The sequence below is a fragment of the Saccostrea cucullata genome, unplaced genomic scaffold (assembly GCF_032062105.1).
Source record: "Saccostrea cucullata isolate Sc308-1 unplaced genomic scaffold, CSIRO_AGI_Scuc_v1 ctg510, whole genome shotgun sequence".
Lineage (NCBI taxonomy): Eukaryota > Metazoa > Mollusca > Bivalvia > Ostreida > Ostreidae > Saccostrea > Saccostrea cuccullata.
In genome coordinates, this window is record NW_026928379.1 from 293,166 (window position 1) to 310,330 (window position 17,165).

The window sequence follows — 17,165 nt, forward strand, 5'->3', positions numbered from 1 at the left end:
AATTTATTATTTGCATCATTCGCAATGAAATTAGGCCAAAATATATACCAATCCAGACATCCATTTTTTTGGTATCCACTGTCCTTAAACAGAATGGTTAAAATTATCTTATTTATTCAGAAAATGAACTAAAAACTGGGGGGTCTGTAATGTTAATTTTTGATATTACTAAAAAAGTGTTAATTTTAAGCTTAAATTGGGCAATTTTTTCGATGGACTTTCACGATATATTTGATATATTTGCTAAATATGATGATAGAATTTAATATATAATTAAGGACCAACACAGAGCATTTCACTGCACAATATTACTTTGTGTGCAAGTTGCATGTAAAAATAGGAATTTAAACTTTTTAGTATTAACAATACTGAATACTTCAGGATGAGAAAAAATGATCTCTTTCTTCTAAAAACACCTTCCGCGACAAAATATAGTTCCTCACTTAATGTCTTTGGTATGGAATTAAATACTTTTTTAATTTAATATGTTCTTTTTATAATAAATACACATGTACTTGATTTGAATCAGAGGTATGGGCAAGATCCTAAGCTTTCAAATCATTAGAGAAAGTGTTAGAGGACTGTTCGTCTTCAGGATACCTTTTTTATTTGCTTGTTTCATTGCCTGTTTGTTCGTTTGTTTATTTTTAAGTTAACATATTTTTCTGTATGCTATAGCAAAATTAAGACGTAAACTGTCAACGTTTTCCAATCAGGAAAACAAATTTGCATATTAATTGGATGACAAAAAGTCCTGAATGTTTTACAGAAAGCTGTAACAATACATGTAGTCAGCAGATTTTCCAAAATTTAACAAATATTTAAAATTTAATTAATTTGATTTTTCACAAGTACTTCTGTATTTTCCCTGTAGATGTATTATTATCTCACGATTAAGGCAATTGCAAAGGCCGGTAAATTTAATTTTTTGGCCATGTAAACGGAATAATATTTAATCGTATTTTCTTTGAAGAGCTATTTTTCGGCGATAAAAGGGGGTGACACTGTTACAAATTACTGCTGTTCGTAAATAACTCTGATAATTATCAAAATAATTTCGAGTTGTTCGAGAAAAATTTGCAATACGATAAAATACAGAATAAAACTTTTTCGTTTATCTAAGGATTCATCACTTGTTCGCTATAACGAGATACTGTCTTTGTTAACTAACTCCGAAGTTTTTAAAGTTGTATTTATAACAAAATTCGAAAGAGGTGGTGCCATGGGGATCTGTCAAATCTACGTAAAATACTGACGATACACAGATACTCAATCTCAATATTAATTACTAATGATTCCAATCTGTCTCAAGTTGACTTCGATTAGAATTTTCTGAAATATAGAAAGCATAAAACATTGCAGTATAAAATGGAACAAAAGCTTCTCTGTAGTTACACGTAGATTTTAGAATTTAATATATGATTATCAAAAGCCCGTATTTTGTATGATTTTTTCCCCTCTTTTTAACAGAAGGTGCTAGATCAATTCAAGATAATCATGACGACAAGTATATTTAAAATGTTATGAATAACTATTCATAAAGTTGTATCTTATCAATTTTATTCAGAATATTAAATATGTAGAATATGCGAAGTCAACATAAATATTTGTATAAAAAGGCGTTAAAAAATAAGAGACATAAACGAACAAATAACAAAAAGAGGCAGTTCAGAATACCCATATTTAAGACTTTTGCGGACAAATTCTTGTGAACACATTCCTTATGCGAAACAGCTTTTACGCGCGAAAATATCAACCAATGTTAGTTCTCTCTTCTGCATACAAGGACCGGAACTGGGGAATGGTGCATGACGTAGTCACTAACGCTGCCCAGGAACGTTCTGCGCAACTTGCTCTGTCCTCTACTTCCGGTGATGATCAATGACGCATTAACTTCTTTTGCAATATTAAGAATTCCTTCTCCTGGTTTTTCTGCGTGTGTGCTTTTAACTGTTCCTTCCAACTACAATCACAAACAAGAGGCCCATGAGCCACATTGCTCACCTGAGCACTTTGGCTAAGAAAAAGCAAAAATCAGTCTTAATTGAAGTTGAAATGTGAAAAAGGGAGAGGTGGTCATGATTTGAACAAACTTGAATCAACTCTTCCAGATGATCCTTCCATAATATGAAAATGACTAATCATGGCTTATGTACATTTTTCAAGATTTTTACCTTTACGTTTATCTGCTATTCTCCTGTAAAATTTTTATCCCTCGTGTGATCCCACCCTACCCTCGGGGTTAATGATTTGAACAAATTTGATTTTACAATACCTGAGGATGCTTCCATAAAAGTGTCCATGTAAAGAAAAGATTTTTTTCTTATAACGGTTGTATCCCTATAGGTAAACCTTACTGATCCATTGTTTATTATTACCAATAAGGGTTTCTTGAGAAGAAATTTGTTCAGGGTTTTTCCCAAATACTGTAAATCACGTTTATCTTCGCGTAATTACGCAAGACAATGAGCTCGCGAAAATTTCACTCTCGTGTATAAAAATATTCCTTACGATTATATACAGAAAAACAAACAACAATTCGTGAAAAATATGTCTCGCTAATAAAGAGTCAACGGCGATCTCGCGAAAATAAGGTGTCGCGAAAATTTAGTGATCTACAGTAGACAATGCATTCCTTAAACTTTGAATGCCCATTGTTAAACACCCTGAACACCAGGGATTATTATATGAGCTTTTGATCTACTCGAGAATGCCTTCATATGAAAATGATCAATCATGTTTTTTGCTGTTCTTGAAAAGATTTTTAAAGATTTTTACTATACATTCCATTCCAAAACTTTTATGGCCCATTGTGGCCCACCGGGGTCATGCTTTGAATTAATAAAATAAATACTACACTACTTCAGGATGCGTTAATATATAAACCAACAATCAAGACTTTATTGTTCTTAAGAAGATTTTTCTCTAAATAAATTTCAATGTAATATTTTGATTCCTTGTTGTCTCCCGCCTTACCCAAGAATAAATTAGTTGAGCAATTCAGAATGTATACTATTTCAGGAAGATCCCACATTCAAAAATGCAAATTTCACATTTTCTGGCAAAGTGGTTCTTGAGAAAAAAATCTTTATAAACTTTTCCTACATATTTCATTTGAATTAAAGGTTTATGCCCTACATTGTGAACGTACTTAATCCCAGGAGGGCATCATTGGAACAATTTGGGATCTACACTACCTGAGGATGTTTAATTTGCACTTAAGTTTCACCTTTTCTGGCCCAGTGGTTCTTGAGAAGATTTTGTAATGACATTAACCTGTTTTTCTCTTTTATTAATTGTCTCCCCTCGTCTTGGAAGGAGGATTTGTCCTTAGGTTTTCACAACTTAACTTCCTTTATACCAACTTTGTACCAACTATCGTTAAAATTAGCCCATTCGTTCTTGAGAAGAAGAGAAATAATGAGAAAAGTTCAAAGATGGACGGACACGGACAAAAGGTGATCAGAAAATCTCACTTGGACTTCCATACAGGTGACTTAAAAAGTTATAAAGAATTAATAATGCTGGTAGCAAAAAACAGCAAAACGGAAATTAAGTGTTTTTTTTAAATGGATTAACATTAAACAGACCTTAGCATAATAGTTGCAATTACATTGCAGAGGACAGATTTAACAGACAAAATTGTGATACAGTGTACCATTTTCAACAAAAGTGATCTATATTACTGTGACGTTTGCTTAAATTGCTTGCTAGATTTCAGTGTAGGATTTCATCATTAAGTCGTTTTCTTTAACGATAAGAAAGTTTGATCGATGCTTCGCCAACAAAAGAAACATTGTCTCCTGCCATTACGATTCCATTTAATGTCACATGACTAATACTGAACTGATCTTTCAAAGAAACGCTGTGTTACGGCAACAATACACATAGAATTTGTACAATAAAACGAAAACGTTTTATAATACTTTCTATATAAATAATGTTTTCATCACAAATAACTATGGTATACATTTAAAAGTATTGCAAAAGGTATATACATAGTTTGGACTCTGGGGACAATAACGTAAGCCTGGCCTGTTCATCTCTTTAAAATTGTATCAAGTGCACCTCATTAAATTCAAGATGTTCATTCATTTTTTTTATATACTTTGTCTTATTTTTGTTAATACTAGACGGGTATACAAAAAATAGGAGGGACTTTATAAATCACTGGGATAGAGTGGGGATGATGGGTCAATCCCTATGAACTATTTGACAATAAATGATGTAAAATGGTACAAAATGCCTTTGAAATATATACAGCATACATCAGTGCTTGTCATATACAGGGGTTTTGTGAAAGTTTCACTATATTGTACTTCATTAAAGCTGTACACGATTCGTAAAAGGAATTTGTCCGCCATATTCGTTTATTTACTCGCTAAATCTGAGGGCCTTTATATAAGACACTCACTTCGACACTGTTTAATGTAATCAGTGAGTCACCTTTGTCGGCGGACGCATGCTACATGTAGCATTTAGTAACGCCAAAAAATAACTATGTACTTCTACTATGTCAGGAGAGAAAGATACCAAAGAAACTTACAAAAGTTGCACAGCTCGGTACAGTATACAAACAAAGTTATCACTTAAAAACATGTAAATGCAATAAAATGTAAACAGTGGTAATGTAAGAAAACCAGCACGAATATGACTCACCATTCGCGCCGATATTAGTACCCTTAACAATAAAACACGAGTAACAAATGCGAAAGGTATACCCTGGTGTTAATATATAATCAAATATGGTATGTGCATGCCTTTTTAGCGAGGATTTAATTTTAACAGAAATTAGCGTTATAAAATCAGATCGGAAAAAATTGATTATCGCTAAAAATCAATTTCGCTTTATTTGTAAAAGCTACTTTAATGAACTTTTTTAAAATCGCTAAAATTACATCTCGCTAAAAATAGAATACCAATTTTTAAGGACAAACAGAAGTTAAATTATAAATTCTGGCTAAAATTTTCACTTATAGATATAATAAATGTAAGTAATTACGTTATAAAACATTATATTTAAAATCTCTTGAAATATCACTGACATTCAAAATATTGAAATTAAAACGCATTAACAAAGAAGTTGTCGGATACTAGTATTCTAATTCACTTCGCACATCAATGTATACGATTTCGATGTAAGGGACACAGAAGTTAAAGGGTTTTATAAATTCTGGAATGAATTAATTTCCCATTCAAGATTACATAAATGTAAGTATTAGGCAAACATTTTATTTAAATTTATCTCTTTCAGTATCACAGACATGATAAAATTTGATATCGGGTTCTTAAATCACTCAACAAGAAAGAGAGCCACTCTCACTGATAAAATAGCTATATAACTGTAATCAAGTCAGCAAACAGCTATAATGGGGGTGAATAGGTGAAATAAATAAGCTAGAATGTGTCTTCTGGTCCACATCATCCAAAGCTTTGTAATCAATAAGGGCATGGTTTGGTCCTTTATCAAACCTTTATATTATATTTACTGATTAGAAATCATCCTATCATTGTCTCAGGCGTACAAATTCGTGTTTACTTAATTAACTTTATTTACTTTCATGCTCTCGTTTTTATGATTGTTTGACGTACCTTCGAGCATTTTTCACTCATATCCAGACGCCACCACTTGCCGGTGGAGGGCTGCAAATAATAGACCTGCAGAGGGCGCTTACGGCCCGCTTGGCACACCTCGTCCGATTTGTCCCTCATCTAATGTTTGGTGGAGGGGACGAGGTTTGCCGAATGGATTACACGCCCTTGGGCTAGATGTGAGGGATCTTTTTCGTGTTAGCGCCTATACTGTGACATGTGACCTATATTTATACGGCCTCGATCCACGTCCTGCAGTGCGATTCGAACCTACGACCACTCAGAGTTCTTCGGATGGCTCGTACCTTGCACACTAACCTCGGACGTCAATAATGTTCTACCATCTTGCGTATTTAGTCATTTGATCTTTTTTTGAACTTCATTCAATTGTTAAACATTTGAAATCTGAGTTACTTTGTAACACGCCTAACACTATGTTCTACATGTAGCTATCAAAGACAACTAACATGGTTGTAATTAAAAGCAATATACAATGAAGAATTAGAAAGGGTAAAAACCCTTTTTGAAAAACTTTATGCAGAGTGAAATATATGAAATGAGTTATAATGCAGTTTCCTGCGGAGAAATGTATATGGTATTCCCGAATAAATTACTCCCGAGGTTTGAATGGAGCCTAGCGGAGTCAGCCGAGGATCGCCGATCGACCTACGACGGAAGACTATTCATCTCTTTATTCCGCGGTTCAAGAGCAAACGCTCTAACCACTGCGCCACGGACGCAGGCTATCTAGTGTATATATTTGGTATCCCGGTATTCCATCTTCTTCTTTTTTTTTGGGGGGGGGGGTATATTCATTTGTATATGCTATCTCTCAATAATTCTTCTCACCTTCATTAATCGGAGATATTTGGCGAACTCTACTAACTCCCCCTGTATTCGTTTGACTTCTTTCTGTACGAGGTCTTTGAACACTTCAGGGTCCATGTTAAATGGCGCTTAATAAACAAAGATGTGATATTTAGACACTCTATATATTGCTTAAATTGTTATGCATAAAAATCGGTCTGTAAACGTATTATGATCAAATCGTACACGTATATTTTCATATTGTATATTATGAGCATGAAAACAGAAAAAATAAAGTATATTTTTATAAATATTATGAGCATGAAAACTATATATGAACAAGACATCCTGACTTTACTAAAATGCAACTAAATGCTTTGTAGATTTTACAGAAAAGCCCCATTCTCTTTTTTTATATTTCCTTATATCATTGTCAGATACATGTTCACAAGGCTACAAATTCACACTAACAACAAATCCACGAAAATTGACATTCTTGAAAAGAAAATAAAGTTGACAATCGAACACTACCACAAGACGAGACACGTGATATTCATACGTCACAACAACAACACGTGACACGTGACATACGTATAACGTACCTGTGGTTGTGTTTTATACCTGATTGAACTTTACCTTGCTGTATGACGTCACTGACCTCGACACTGTACACAAGGAACACGTGATCACCGGGCATGTGCAACTTTTCGGCATAAACTATAAAATAAAATTCTTTTGTAAAATCAAAATTTCTAGAAACCTTCAACTACTGGGTTGTTTTGTACAATTTTTGGTATTTGCCCCTATGGCGTTAAACAAAACATTATTGTTTAAATGCCTTCAAAAAAAATTGCTTAGACATTGTTCAGTTTTCACCTGCAGGTGTGAGTCTCCCCTAAAGACATTAGATGTTCTTGCAGAATAATCAGTAATTGAGCGATTTGGCAAGTAGTTTGGTCTAACAATAAGTGCGAGGAGTATAAGTAATAACTGTGTCTTAATTGGTAATCGTATATAAATTAATGAGAATCACACATAATGTACAAAACAATGTTCGAGGTGGGAAAGTTTTAAAGCAACAGTGTTTTTGAAAAGAGGGTTTACTAGTATCTTACGAATTATCTCTAGATTTCCATAACCCCTAGACACAACAAAAAAAAGTATAAGATGAGGTTTTTTGCTCCCGTAATCGACGATTCGGGTGCATATATTGTTTTGTCCTGTTCGTCCGTCTGTCGGTCTGTCTGAGATTATAAAAAGTTCGTTGGAATTGGCTCTGGTCCTTTTCATGAATCGAACTTCATCTCCCTTTCGCAACTGATTGCTCAAAATATATACATATATTTATATCTTAAGTATTTTATAAGTTCGTAATTTATGTCCTTCGATCATTCACCTTTTCGCTTAATAAACTCTCAGATTTAAGAAGTTTAACACTCACAAATTTATACACACGCAACAGATGTGAAAGTTAAATGTTCATTCACCCAGGTTCATTCGTATATCCTGGGGATTTAGAAAAAAAAATCAGATTGTCAATAGAAACATTAAGCATAAGAGGCCTATTTTTTGTTATCGTCTTAGTAAGATTGAATCATCTCCTGTTCATCTTCTTCATCTTCGGCAAGGCTGACAGAACAAACTGCTTTCTTGTGTATTTACAGCGTATTATGATATTGAATTTACAGATATTGACGCTGACGTGCGGAATTTTAGTGAAGGAAAAGCAAAGAAAAACAGACATGCATTTGATACATGTACGTTTTCTGTGAACCAAATCTTATGCAATCTCTGTTGGTAGAATACATCACTATTTTTCTTTTTAATTTTGCGGAAGGAATGGGTTTTGGATAAGAGATGAGAGTGAAAATTATATTTTCATTTTTAAATTAGCGTAATGAAATACGCTGTTGTATATCTCCTTACTTAATCAACTCTTTCGAAAATTTAGATTTTTGTTGAAGGTTATAGCCTCAGCTGCATGTAGCACAATATGAGTTGTATTTTCATATTCTCGCTATCTGCTTTAGCGCACCATAAAAATAACATTAAGTCCCGTGGATGTTTTCTCTTTAAAGTCAGCATCTATTATCCAGATAAGCAGATCAACTTTGTGATAAGAAGAAATTGTCTATTTTAATGGTCTGCAGTACGAGGGTTATGGGCAGGTTCTAGATAGAAAGCAGCGGTTCTTCGCAGTTTCTGGTTTATTTGAGAGAGAGAGAGAGAGAGAGAGAGAGAGAGAGAGAGAGAGAGAGAGAGAGAGAGAGAGAGAGAGAGAGAGAGAGAGAGAGAAATGGGGAAAGACAGAGATTGGGGAGTGGGAGAGACAGTGGGCCACTGGGAGAGACAGTGAGTGGGGAGAGAGAGGGAGGGGTAACTAACAATTCAATAATGAATTTCAGTCGCCTTATAAATTTGATATTCGAAGCATTATCGAGATTTTTTCGACAATTGAACGTTAAACTGTATAAAAGTAATTCATATCGATTTATCTTTCGAAATAAACGTTTGAAAGATGTATGGTTCGGCCAACAGCAGTTCGAGCTATCGTTATGGTCTTAATTTCAAATTACGATTGCTCTAGATTTATTCAATTCATCCTTAAAATTAAATGGGAATACGCTTATTCTTAAATCGTATCCATTATTCATAGAACCAAACAGTCTAAGCCCAGGTTATGTAAATGTCATGGGAACTGTTTTCAATCCGTCTTAGACCAACTCCGTATCAATACGCCGACGTTAATCTTATATGAATTGAGAATTCATCAAATTGCGTCAAGCAGAGAATTTTCTTTAGACAGGAATATTATCAGAAATAAGATTTTGAGTATAAGAATCAGTTTTTTTTTTCGTTTCGTTTCTTTATGATACAGTGTATTCAATGCATGTTATCGATAATGTACCAGTAATCATATTTCCTCTCTATATTAAGCTTCCTAAAAATCTCGTTTTCGCCCGACACATATTTTAATGTATCAGTCAAATGAAACTGTAGGAAGAAATAAGTCTGAAATCATTATGTCCAATTGGATAAAGATGTGAATACATTTTTTTCTATAATTATTATGTAAATATATATACTATACACGATCGAAACATTATAATTTTGAATTGTGGTGTCTCGACATGGATTCTGGTATAATATATGTACCACCATCTTAGAGGATCGGAAGATATCATATGTTTGGATATAATCTTCATCTGGCGTCAATCTTGACGCATTATTGCTGTACTTACTGCGTTTATATTTATAGGAGAATATGTATACATTCAGTAATGAACTCGAGCCACCCTTTATAAATTGCTCAAGGTGTACACACAGTAGACAGAGAAAAAAAAGATACGTAGAATCATTAGGAATTGCCATATTTATTGATTTTCTCTGTTCTTCGTTCTCTCAACTGTTTTGTTTCACATGGAATGAAATTAAGTGCATACAGGTCGACAATGCATAAATCTTTCCCAGTATATTCTATTTCTTTAGACGATTTAAAGCAATTCGTTCGATTCAGACAAGCAAAAATACAATAACAAACAGTTCCATGGAAAGAACTTTCGGAATTTCTTTTTCAAAAAATAGATAAGTAATGTAGGTTTCCAAACGTCAGAATGTCAAATCTCTATATCACGAGATCGTCCCAAAGACAAGTACAAGTACAGCGAATTCTGGGTTTGTTGTCCTCCAATACATGAAATATTAGCTACAATTTCTCGTGTTATGGTTTTTTGTGAAATGCATTAGGATTAATTCAAGAACAAGCATTGTTGCACTGTAGGGAATTTCATAATGGCCTATTGATGTTTCTGTCGCGTAGCTGTTTATCGCCCTGATGATTGCTTAGATTCTTCACAGAATACTAGTATATGATTATTGCACATTACAATGTAACTCTGAGAGAGGGGAGAAAGAGAAAGGGGCGAACAGAGATAAATTATATCTTTGATCGAGTAACAGTTAATGATATATCTCCTGTCCTATGCATTTTTTTCTCTTTAAGCTTTAATCTAGAATACTCAGACATTCAGTAAATAAAAGAGAGGCAAGGAACATTGTTAATTGGTACCCCCTCCTCAAACTCTTTCCGACATTTTATATATATAGTTGCATGTTTGCTAATCATTTACACAATGTATAGCCTTTCTATTTGCACTTATACTGCAGATGTTACAATGCAGATCATAAAACCATCATCGACATTCATGTAACAGCAGAATAACTTATTTCTCTTTAAATATCAACAAAAAAAGTACTCACATTTCAGTGCGTGTTTCGCGTGATCGCTGCCATCAAATGCTATAACAACATTCTTAGGTAACCTAGAATCTGAAACTTCAGCCATTTCTTTTTATCAAAAAATAAATCACACTTTCATATAAAGAGATACATTAATCACGTAGATATATATTGTCCAAGCTTTCGTATATTTCCTCTGAGTGATGTCTGAAGCCAAGTGCCTTGGTCCTGTACTATGTAGTAACTAGTGAGGCTGGTAGACGGGTTGGCTTTGCCATATTCTGGGAGATCTTACAGATCGATAACAGAATACACATCCTAGTCCCTCCCTAAACCCCCCATCACCGCCCTATAGTATCGATTATGTGTCTGCGATAAAGAATTGTTCTTTCATATACGTGTATATTATTGCAAACTATCGTGATGCATCGTTAGTGTAAATAGACATTGACGAATTATATCCGAATAAACACTTCAGTGAAAGATTTTATTTCTTGGGCTCTTATTAAGTTGTCTAAACATCCTTTTTTCAGAAAAAAAATGTTCATATATGAAAGATTCTTTTTTAATCTATGGGATTTGCATGCTATCTCTTCTCTTAGTTATCTTAATTTCTAAAAATAAATCAACTTGATTCTAAGTTTTTGAAAAAACATTATATTAAAAAATACTTTTTAAGAGTTCGCTGAACATTGCTCTTCAAGATAGATAATGTTTTACCCCCTGGCGGTGGCCATGAAGGAACCGAATTCTGAATGAATTTCCTGCATGCTATGGTTTTCTCTAATTGCCACTTGATTCTAAGAATAAATATTTATAACTGTTAATGTCGATAACTTCGAATTCTGTAACTGGGTGATTGTGGCATGTAAATATAATTACCATTTGTCCTACACAGATGAAGATGTTTCTAAATAGTTCTTATTATAAGTGAGGAAAATTTGTAGAAGGGGTGCTGGGTTAAGAGCATCTCTCTCTCTCTCTCTCTCTCTCTCTCTCTCTCTCTCTCTCTCTCTCGTTTATATTTTAAAATAATTCCATTTCTATTTCTAATTCTCTGTGATAAATCTTTGAAAGTTAGTTGATTCCTTGATTATTCTACCGGAATGTAAATTTCGCCAAGCGTCTCTCCTTTTTAACATAAAAGTAGTGCGCCATTTTTTTATTTAAATATAATGAAATAAGTTTCATTCCTTATAATTTAATTTCAGTGCAGACAATGAGACAATTTTCACCCAGAATAAGGCTTCAAATTGCTTAAATTTTAAAAGTAACGTCAAGCGGAGTAATACGTTTTTTGACGTAACTCATTGTGACGTAGGCAAGTTATGTTATACAAAATGGATAAAATCTTTTATCCAATCAAATGACGTGTTACAAGTAAAATTAAATTATTCTAAAATAATTCCATTTCTTTTTTTTTATTCTCTGTGATAAATCTTTGAAAGTTAGTTGATTCCTTGATCATTCTACCGGAATGTAAATTATATTGTTAAGGTCAAGATCTAGTAAATAAGCTAATTTTTTGGTGCTAGATCCATTATGACGTCATAATCTCTCCTTTTTAACATAGAAAAAAAGTGAAATCATATGCGCCATTTTTTTGTTTTTTTTTTAAATTAATCAAAAAACTCAGTGTTCTACATGAAAAAATTTACAGCTGTCCAAGCTAAAGTTGTAAAGCATCAATAAAGGAATTTATTTCTCAAGTTTGATAAATCTGTAGACCTTTCAAAATCAATATACAGGCATTCACTAATCGAAAATGCTCACAAAAATGTCTCTGAATTCTCATAGTAATGTGTTTTTACCCACAGTAGTTCTTCAAACTTCGTCTTCAAAGTTAATCATATTATAAAGGGAAAAATAGTAAATCTCAAATTAATTTTCAGGAAATGCTTTTGGTTTATGCTTTGTAGTGGTTTTTCAGGATAGAAAGGTGGGATTCGGGCCGGATCTGCAGTCCCTTGGAATATATTGCATGGATGCAAGTATATTGTTAATTGATAAAAAGTCGTCAATATACATGTACATTATAATTATAAAAACGTTAACTACGTATATATGATGATTGTCTTATTCATCTAACAAAGTATTCAATAATATAATCAAATAAATGTTTTATTTCAATGTTTAAATTGCAAAGGATTATTCGGATCTTCTCATCAATCACCCTTTTAGGTGGGAAAAAAAATTTCATCCCGCGAGGCGGATTTGAACCACCGACCTAAGGATATCGACAGTTTAACCGCTACAGTCCTCCGCTCTACCAACTGAGCTATCACGGGATATACAATTCTGGAATAAATATAGTATATAAACATAAATTAAAGTCATTAACTTAATAATAGTCTTTTTGTTGCCATGTTTGACCTATTATTAATGATTACATATTTAAGGATAGTAATGTAGCAATTCGGTTTATCGATTTTAAAATAATCGTCTCTTATAAGCATACATCTTCATTCTTGTCGTTTCAAGCTTAGTCACATGATCAAAACATGGCCTCCATGGAAGTCCGTCATCCACAAGAAAATTATCAGACAGGATTTTCACCCGATCAAGCGACCCTCAAGCAATATTTAGAAAATGCAACAGATGCTTTACTATTCAAAAACTTTGATGCATGCATTGAAAACTGTGAAAACGGACTAAGTCGTGTAAAATTGTGTACGGAACTGGAGAATTTCAGGTAACTGGGCAACACTCGGGTAATGCATACGACTGTGGCATATTGCATACAACTTTGAATAAACAAGTAAAGACTTCAGCAACACTGAATTCAACTTATACTGTTATGTGTAAATTTGGCATTTCTCAACGAGGATACTACATTTCACTAAGTATCATGAGTACACTCATTCAGTGGGTCATGTATGGTGAATTTTCAGAACTTAGGCCTAGGGTGCACTGCAGACAACATGATAGAACCAATAGCATTTTTAGAGTTGTCCATGTACATTTCTGGAAACTGAAAAAAGTAAACGCTGAATACTTTAAACAATTATGTAGTCATGTATTAAGGAAATTAATTTAATTTTTATGCTTGAATAGTCGTGTTACTTTTACTTCTTCATGATACAATATAAATTTGCTATTGAGAAATGTAGTTAATTCTCTTCTCTTCAAAGTAGTGGGCAAACTTTCACCTACATCCAAACATCCTTTCTCCATAGAGAATATTGTTATGATGTATCTCATGAATTTTTATAAGTTAAAAATCCATGTCATAATTTTTTACAATGTTATGTAACCTTACAATTGATTTGGATTTTTGACAAAGAAATACGATGCAGTTACATAATTTATAAATGTGTGAAGCTATATATAAAAGAAAAAAAACTGTGCTTATTAAATATTTTATTTTTTTACCAGTGCTAAGGAGTACATAGAGCGACTCTGTGTTCTGGCTGTGCAGGCTCACGCTGAGAGAAACACATGGCAGGAAGTGCTGCCATTTGTTCAGAAAGTTTACGGTGACATAGAACATTCCCCTGCAGCAGTGCTACAGCTATGGTAGGTTATGGCTACTTGTGTAAGGGAAATCTAATTTCTTCTGAAATTTTGAAAAAATGTGACTCAGAAGTGAAATAAATTGAAATCATTGCAAAAATTGAAGAAAGTTCTCAGAGGAGAATTTTCATTAAAAACTTATGATTTATGTGAAAATTTATCTTATGTGAAAGAGGGAAAGGTTAGTAAAGGGTTTGTGGTCTTTATATCATGTTCTTTATCAAGCAGTTACACAACATACTTAATTTTCTACTAGGAGTTGTCCCTCTTGACACAGCTTGCTGGGCCACAATAAATGCAAATATTCTGAAAATACTGGCACTCTTGCTTATATTTTGAAAAATTCTATTTTTCTTTCTTTAATTTCTGTCTCAAAACCTCTGAATATTTAACAAATTTTTGCTCTAATTAATGTTCCGGCCCTTACATGTGAGGAGTATCATGATCTGAATTTTGGAGTGTAGATGTTAAACAATTCTACCATGTTGATGAGATGATTTTGTTTACAGCTTACTGCTGTATGCCAAACTTCAAGATTACCCACAATGCCAGGCTCTGGCCAACATTTGGCTTCGTAACCAAGACAACTTCACAGATCCTGAGTACCCACATATTGTTGACATTTACGTGCAGCATGCTATGTTTCCACGGAAACTTCACAGTCTAGTCCCAGCATTCCTGGATACTTGTCATGGATTGAGTGCTTCTCAAAAACAACAAATGATACAGGTGCCAATTAATTTATTCTTGTTGTTTTTTTTTTAACATGAGCCACATGTTCACTTAATTGTTTGTAATCAATTTCAAATTACACATAAATGTATGTTTCCATACAGTGTGCATTGCTTGTGGACTTTTTCTATGGAAACTTTGGGAAAATTTATATTTTTAACCACATAATGAGGTCAAATAATTTATTGAAAAAGAAAATGTAGAATTTTAAAAAGCTCTTATAAAATTCAAAATTTAAAGTATAAAACTAATAAAATGGGAAATATTAGTAGCAGTATAAACTAATTCATAAACCTTAATGTTAGGAGATTGTTGTCATTTTATTTTGAAACGTGAAGTATTTATTTGAACAGCAGTATGCCATTTCCATTGAAAATGAATTGAAGAGTAGCAGTGAAGAAGGTTCAAAAGGTACAACATCACCTGATAGAAATGTTGTCAGAGAAGATGAAAGTGGTAAGTAATGCTATACTGTAAACCAACTTTTATTTGCGTGTGAGAAATTTTTGCAAGAGCTTTGTCATCGCGAATATTTCTCGCTGTGAACCAGTCCTTAAAGTCTCTGTCTATATATTACAACTGATCCAAAAAGGCTTGATCGCAAAATTAATCATTGCAAACTAGTTTACCCCCACTAAATTGCGAAATAAAGTCGTTGTGAATAAAAGTTGGTTTACTGTATTTTGCAAATTGCTATTCTGCAGAAATGTGACTTTGAAGAAAAAAAACTTTATTGTATATGGATTGAATGTTGCATTCAGCTTGACAGTGCTCTTACATGTAAACATTAAAATAACAAAAACTTATTGAGAAATATTTTTAAAGAAGTAAAATTAGATCACGTTTAGACCCCCAAATTGTACGTCTATCAGAATTTACTATTCCAAGAAACATCATTTTCAGAACTTGCATGGGGCAGGGAAGGTGTTGAATCTCATTAAATTTATGTATGTTACACATATTCACTAGAATGTGAAGTATTCTTTATTGACAGTGAGTTATATTCTTGATATATAAAATCACACACTTTGGGGGTCAGATTTTCGAGTTTGAGAAAAAAATATTGGATTGTTGGAATTTGATTTCGAGGTTAGAGAATAGTTGAGTAGTTATGCTTAATATGAAATTTTATATTTCATGGTGGTCATGAATTCAAGAGTCTCTGCATTTCTTGAAAACAACGAAAAATAACCCCCAAGAAAATTTGTGATTTCACTGTATGTGTATCAAAGAAGCAGTCTGTACTAATTTTTTGTGTTGGCAGGTGAGCCAGAGGGAGTGTGGGCCTACATAAAGAGACTGAGCCTGCTGTTGTTCCAGAGAATGAAGCCCTACAGTCTGTCGGCCATTATCTCCCTCGCAGTCATTCTTCTGGCATTTTTATCTCTCCGATTTAACAAAGGTATAACTGAAAACGATAAGGAAATTCTAAACACTTTTGAGAAAAATATTTTACACCTCTTGACTTTGAGTTTGACATAATAAAAAAAATAACCATTACCTTGATGTGCCATATGGGCATCACTGTATAATATTTCAGATACATGTAATATTCTAAATATAATTTATTTTAGGTCCTTTTTCTAGGATTCAGAGTGCAGTCCTACTGTTGTGGCAACGATTAGTCTGAACAGCCTAAAATGAGAGCTAATTGGCCGAACTTGGCTAAATGTACTGCTAGAAAAATTAATTATCAAAAACTTAAATTTCAGACAAATATCTGAAAGCATTTAGGTGGTGCAAAGAAAAACAGAAGAGTTGTGATTTTACAATGTAGAATTGTACATGTATGGGATATCCCCTAAACTTGTAAATTCCTCTAATTGTGGAGTTTGACCTATTGATATGAAAAGGTATCGATGCCTGCAAATGTATTTTAAAAAAATTACCTGGTAAGTTTCATTGAATGTACATGTATCACTGAATTAAAACCTTAAACTAGTAGTAAGACACATTGTGTTAGAACAAGATTGATCTATTGTTTAAAAACATGTAACAGTTACTGAATATCTGTGGCATAACAGTAAATTAATTGGGTAAGAATGCTCACATTACCCCTTAAATGTGCAATAAATCTCTACACTTGACCTTTGTTCTTATTCATTGAAAGAGGGAAGAAGTTAAATAAATTAATATAGCTAATTTATATACTATTTACCATTCGTTTTACCTGTTCTGCATTTTGTTGCATAATTTTGAATCTAATTTTAGTTTAGAGGTGTTTTTTTTATGGTTTCCTGAATTTGGTACCAATGCAAAAATAGCAATGTCATAGTGAAAAC

The 17,165-nt window shown here is 33.2% G+C and overlaps 2 protein-coding genes and 1 non-coding gene across 5 annotated transcripts; 1 reads left to right on the top strand and 2 right to left on the bottom strand.

Annotated features, from left to right (window-relative positions):
• Positions 1–1,543: 1,543 nt before the first annotated feature.
• On the bottom strand, positions 1,544–10,936 carry LOC134277401 (universal stress protein in QAH/OAS sulfhydrylase 3'region-like). 2 transcript variants are annotated; one of them, XM_062759734.1, is made up of 4 exons: positions 10,660–10,936; positions 7,021–7,116; positions 6,442–6,548; positions 1,544–1,963 (listed from the first exon to the last, which is right to left on the bottom strand). In XM_062759734.1, exons 1-4 carry the CDS (start codon positions 10,742–10,744, stop codon positions 1,763–1,765), a joined length of 489 nt encoding a protein of 162 aa, XP_062615718.1. In that variant the 5' UTR covers positions 10,745–10,936; the 3' UTR covers positions 1,544–1,762. The 2 variants fall into 2 exon arrangements, with proteins under 2 accessions (XP_062615718.1, XP_062615719.1); XM_062759735.1 differs by having other exon boundaries at positions 7,036–7,116; positions 10,660–10,930.
• Positions 10,937–12,837: 1,901 nt separating this feature from the next.
• Positions 12,838–12,926, bottom strand: Trnay-gua (transfer RNA tyrosine (anticodon GUA)). The gene is given in 2 exon segments: positions 12,838–12,873; positions 12,890–12,926. It is a non-coding gene; the product is annotated as a tRNA-Tyr (tRNA).
• A 171-nt stretch (positions 12,927–13,097) lies between these two features.
• On the top strand, positions 13,098–16,589 carry LOC134277411 (peroxisome assembly protein 26-like). Of its 2 annotated transcripts, none has more exons than XM_062759745.1 (6): positions 13,098–13,330; positions 14,014–14,154; positions 14,661–14,880; positions 15,237–15,339; positions 16,148–16,285; positions 16,471–16,589. In XM_062759745.1, the coding sequence occupies exons 1-6, from the start codon at positions 13,140–13,142 to the stop codon at positions 16,506–16,508; spliced, it is 831 nt and encodes a 276-aa protein (XP_062615729.1). In that variant the 5' UTR covers positions 13,098–13,139; the 3' UTR covers positions 16,509–16,589. The 2 variants fall into 2 exon arrangements, with proteins under 2 accessions (XP_062615729.1, XP_062615728.1); XM_062759744.1 differs by having other exon boundaries at positions 13,100–13,330; positions 16,458–16,589.
• Positions 16,590–17,165: the final 576 nt, after the last annotated feature.

Coding starts and splice junctions, on each gene's coding strand:
- LOC134277401 (XM_062759734.1), bottom strand. CDS start 10,744: ATGGCTGAAGTTTCAGATTCTAGGTTACCTAAGAATGTTGTTATAGCA. Junction 6,549..7,020: donor GCAAGGTAAAGTTCAATCAG/GTATAAAACACA, acceptor TTGTTTATTAAG/CGCCATTTAACATGGACCCT. Junction 1,964..6,441: donor AATATCTCCGATTAATGAAG/GTGAGAAGAATT, acceptor TTGTGATTGTAG/TTGGAAGGAACAGTTAAAAG.
- LOC134277411 (XM_062759744.1), top strand. CDS start 13,140: ATGGCCTCCATGGAAGTCCGTCATCCACAAGAAAATTATCAGACAGGA. Junction 13,331..14,013: donor ACGGAACTGGAGAATTTCAG/GTAACTGGGCAA, acceptor TTTTTTTACCAG/TGCTAAGGAGTACATAGAGC. Junction 14,155..14,660: donor GCAGCAGTGCTACAGCTATG/GTAGGTTATGGC, acceptor TTTTGTTTACAG/CTTACTGCTGTATGCCAAAC.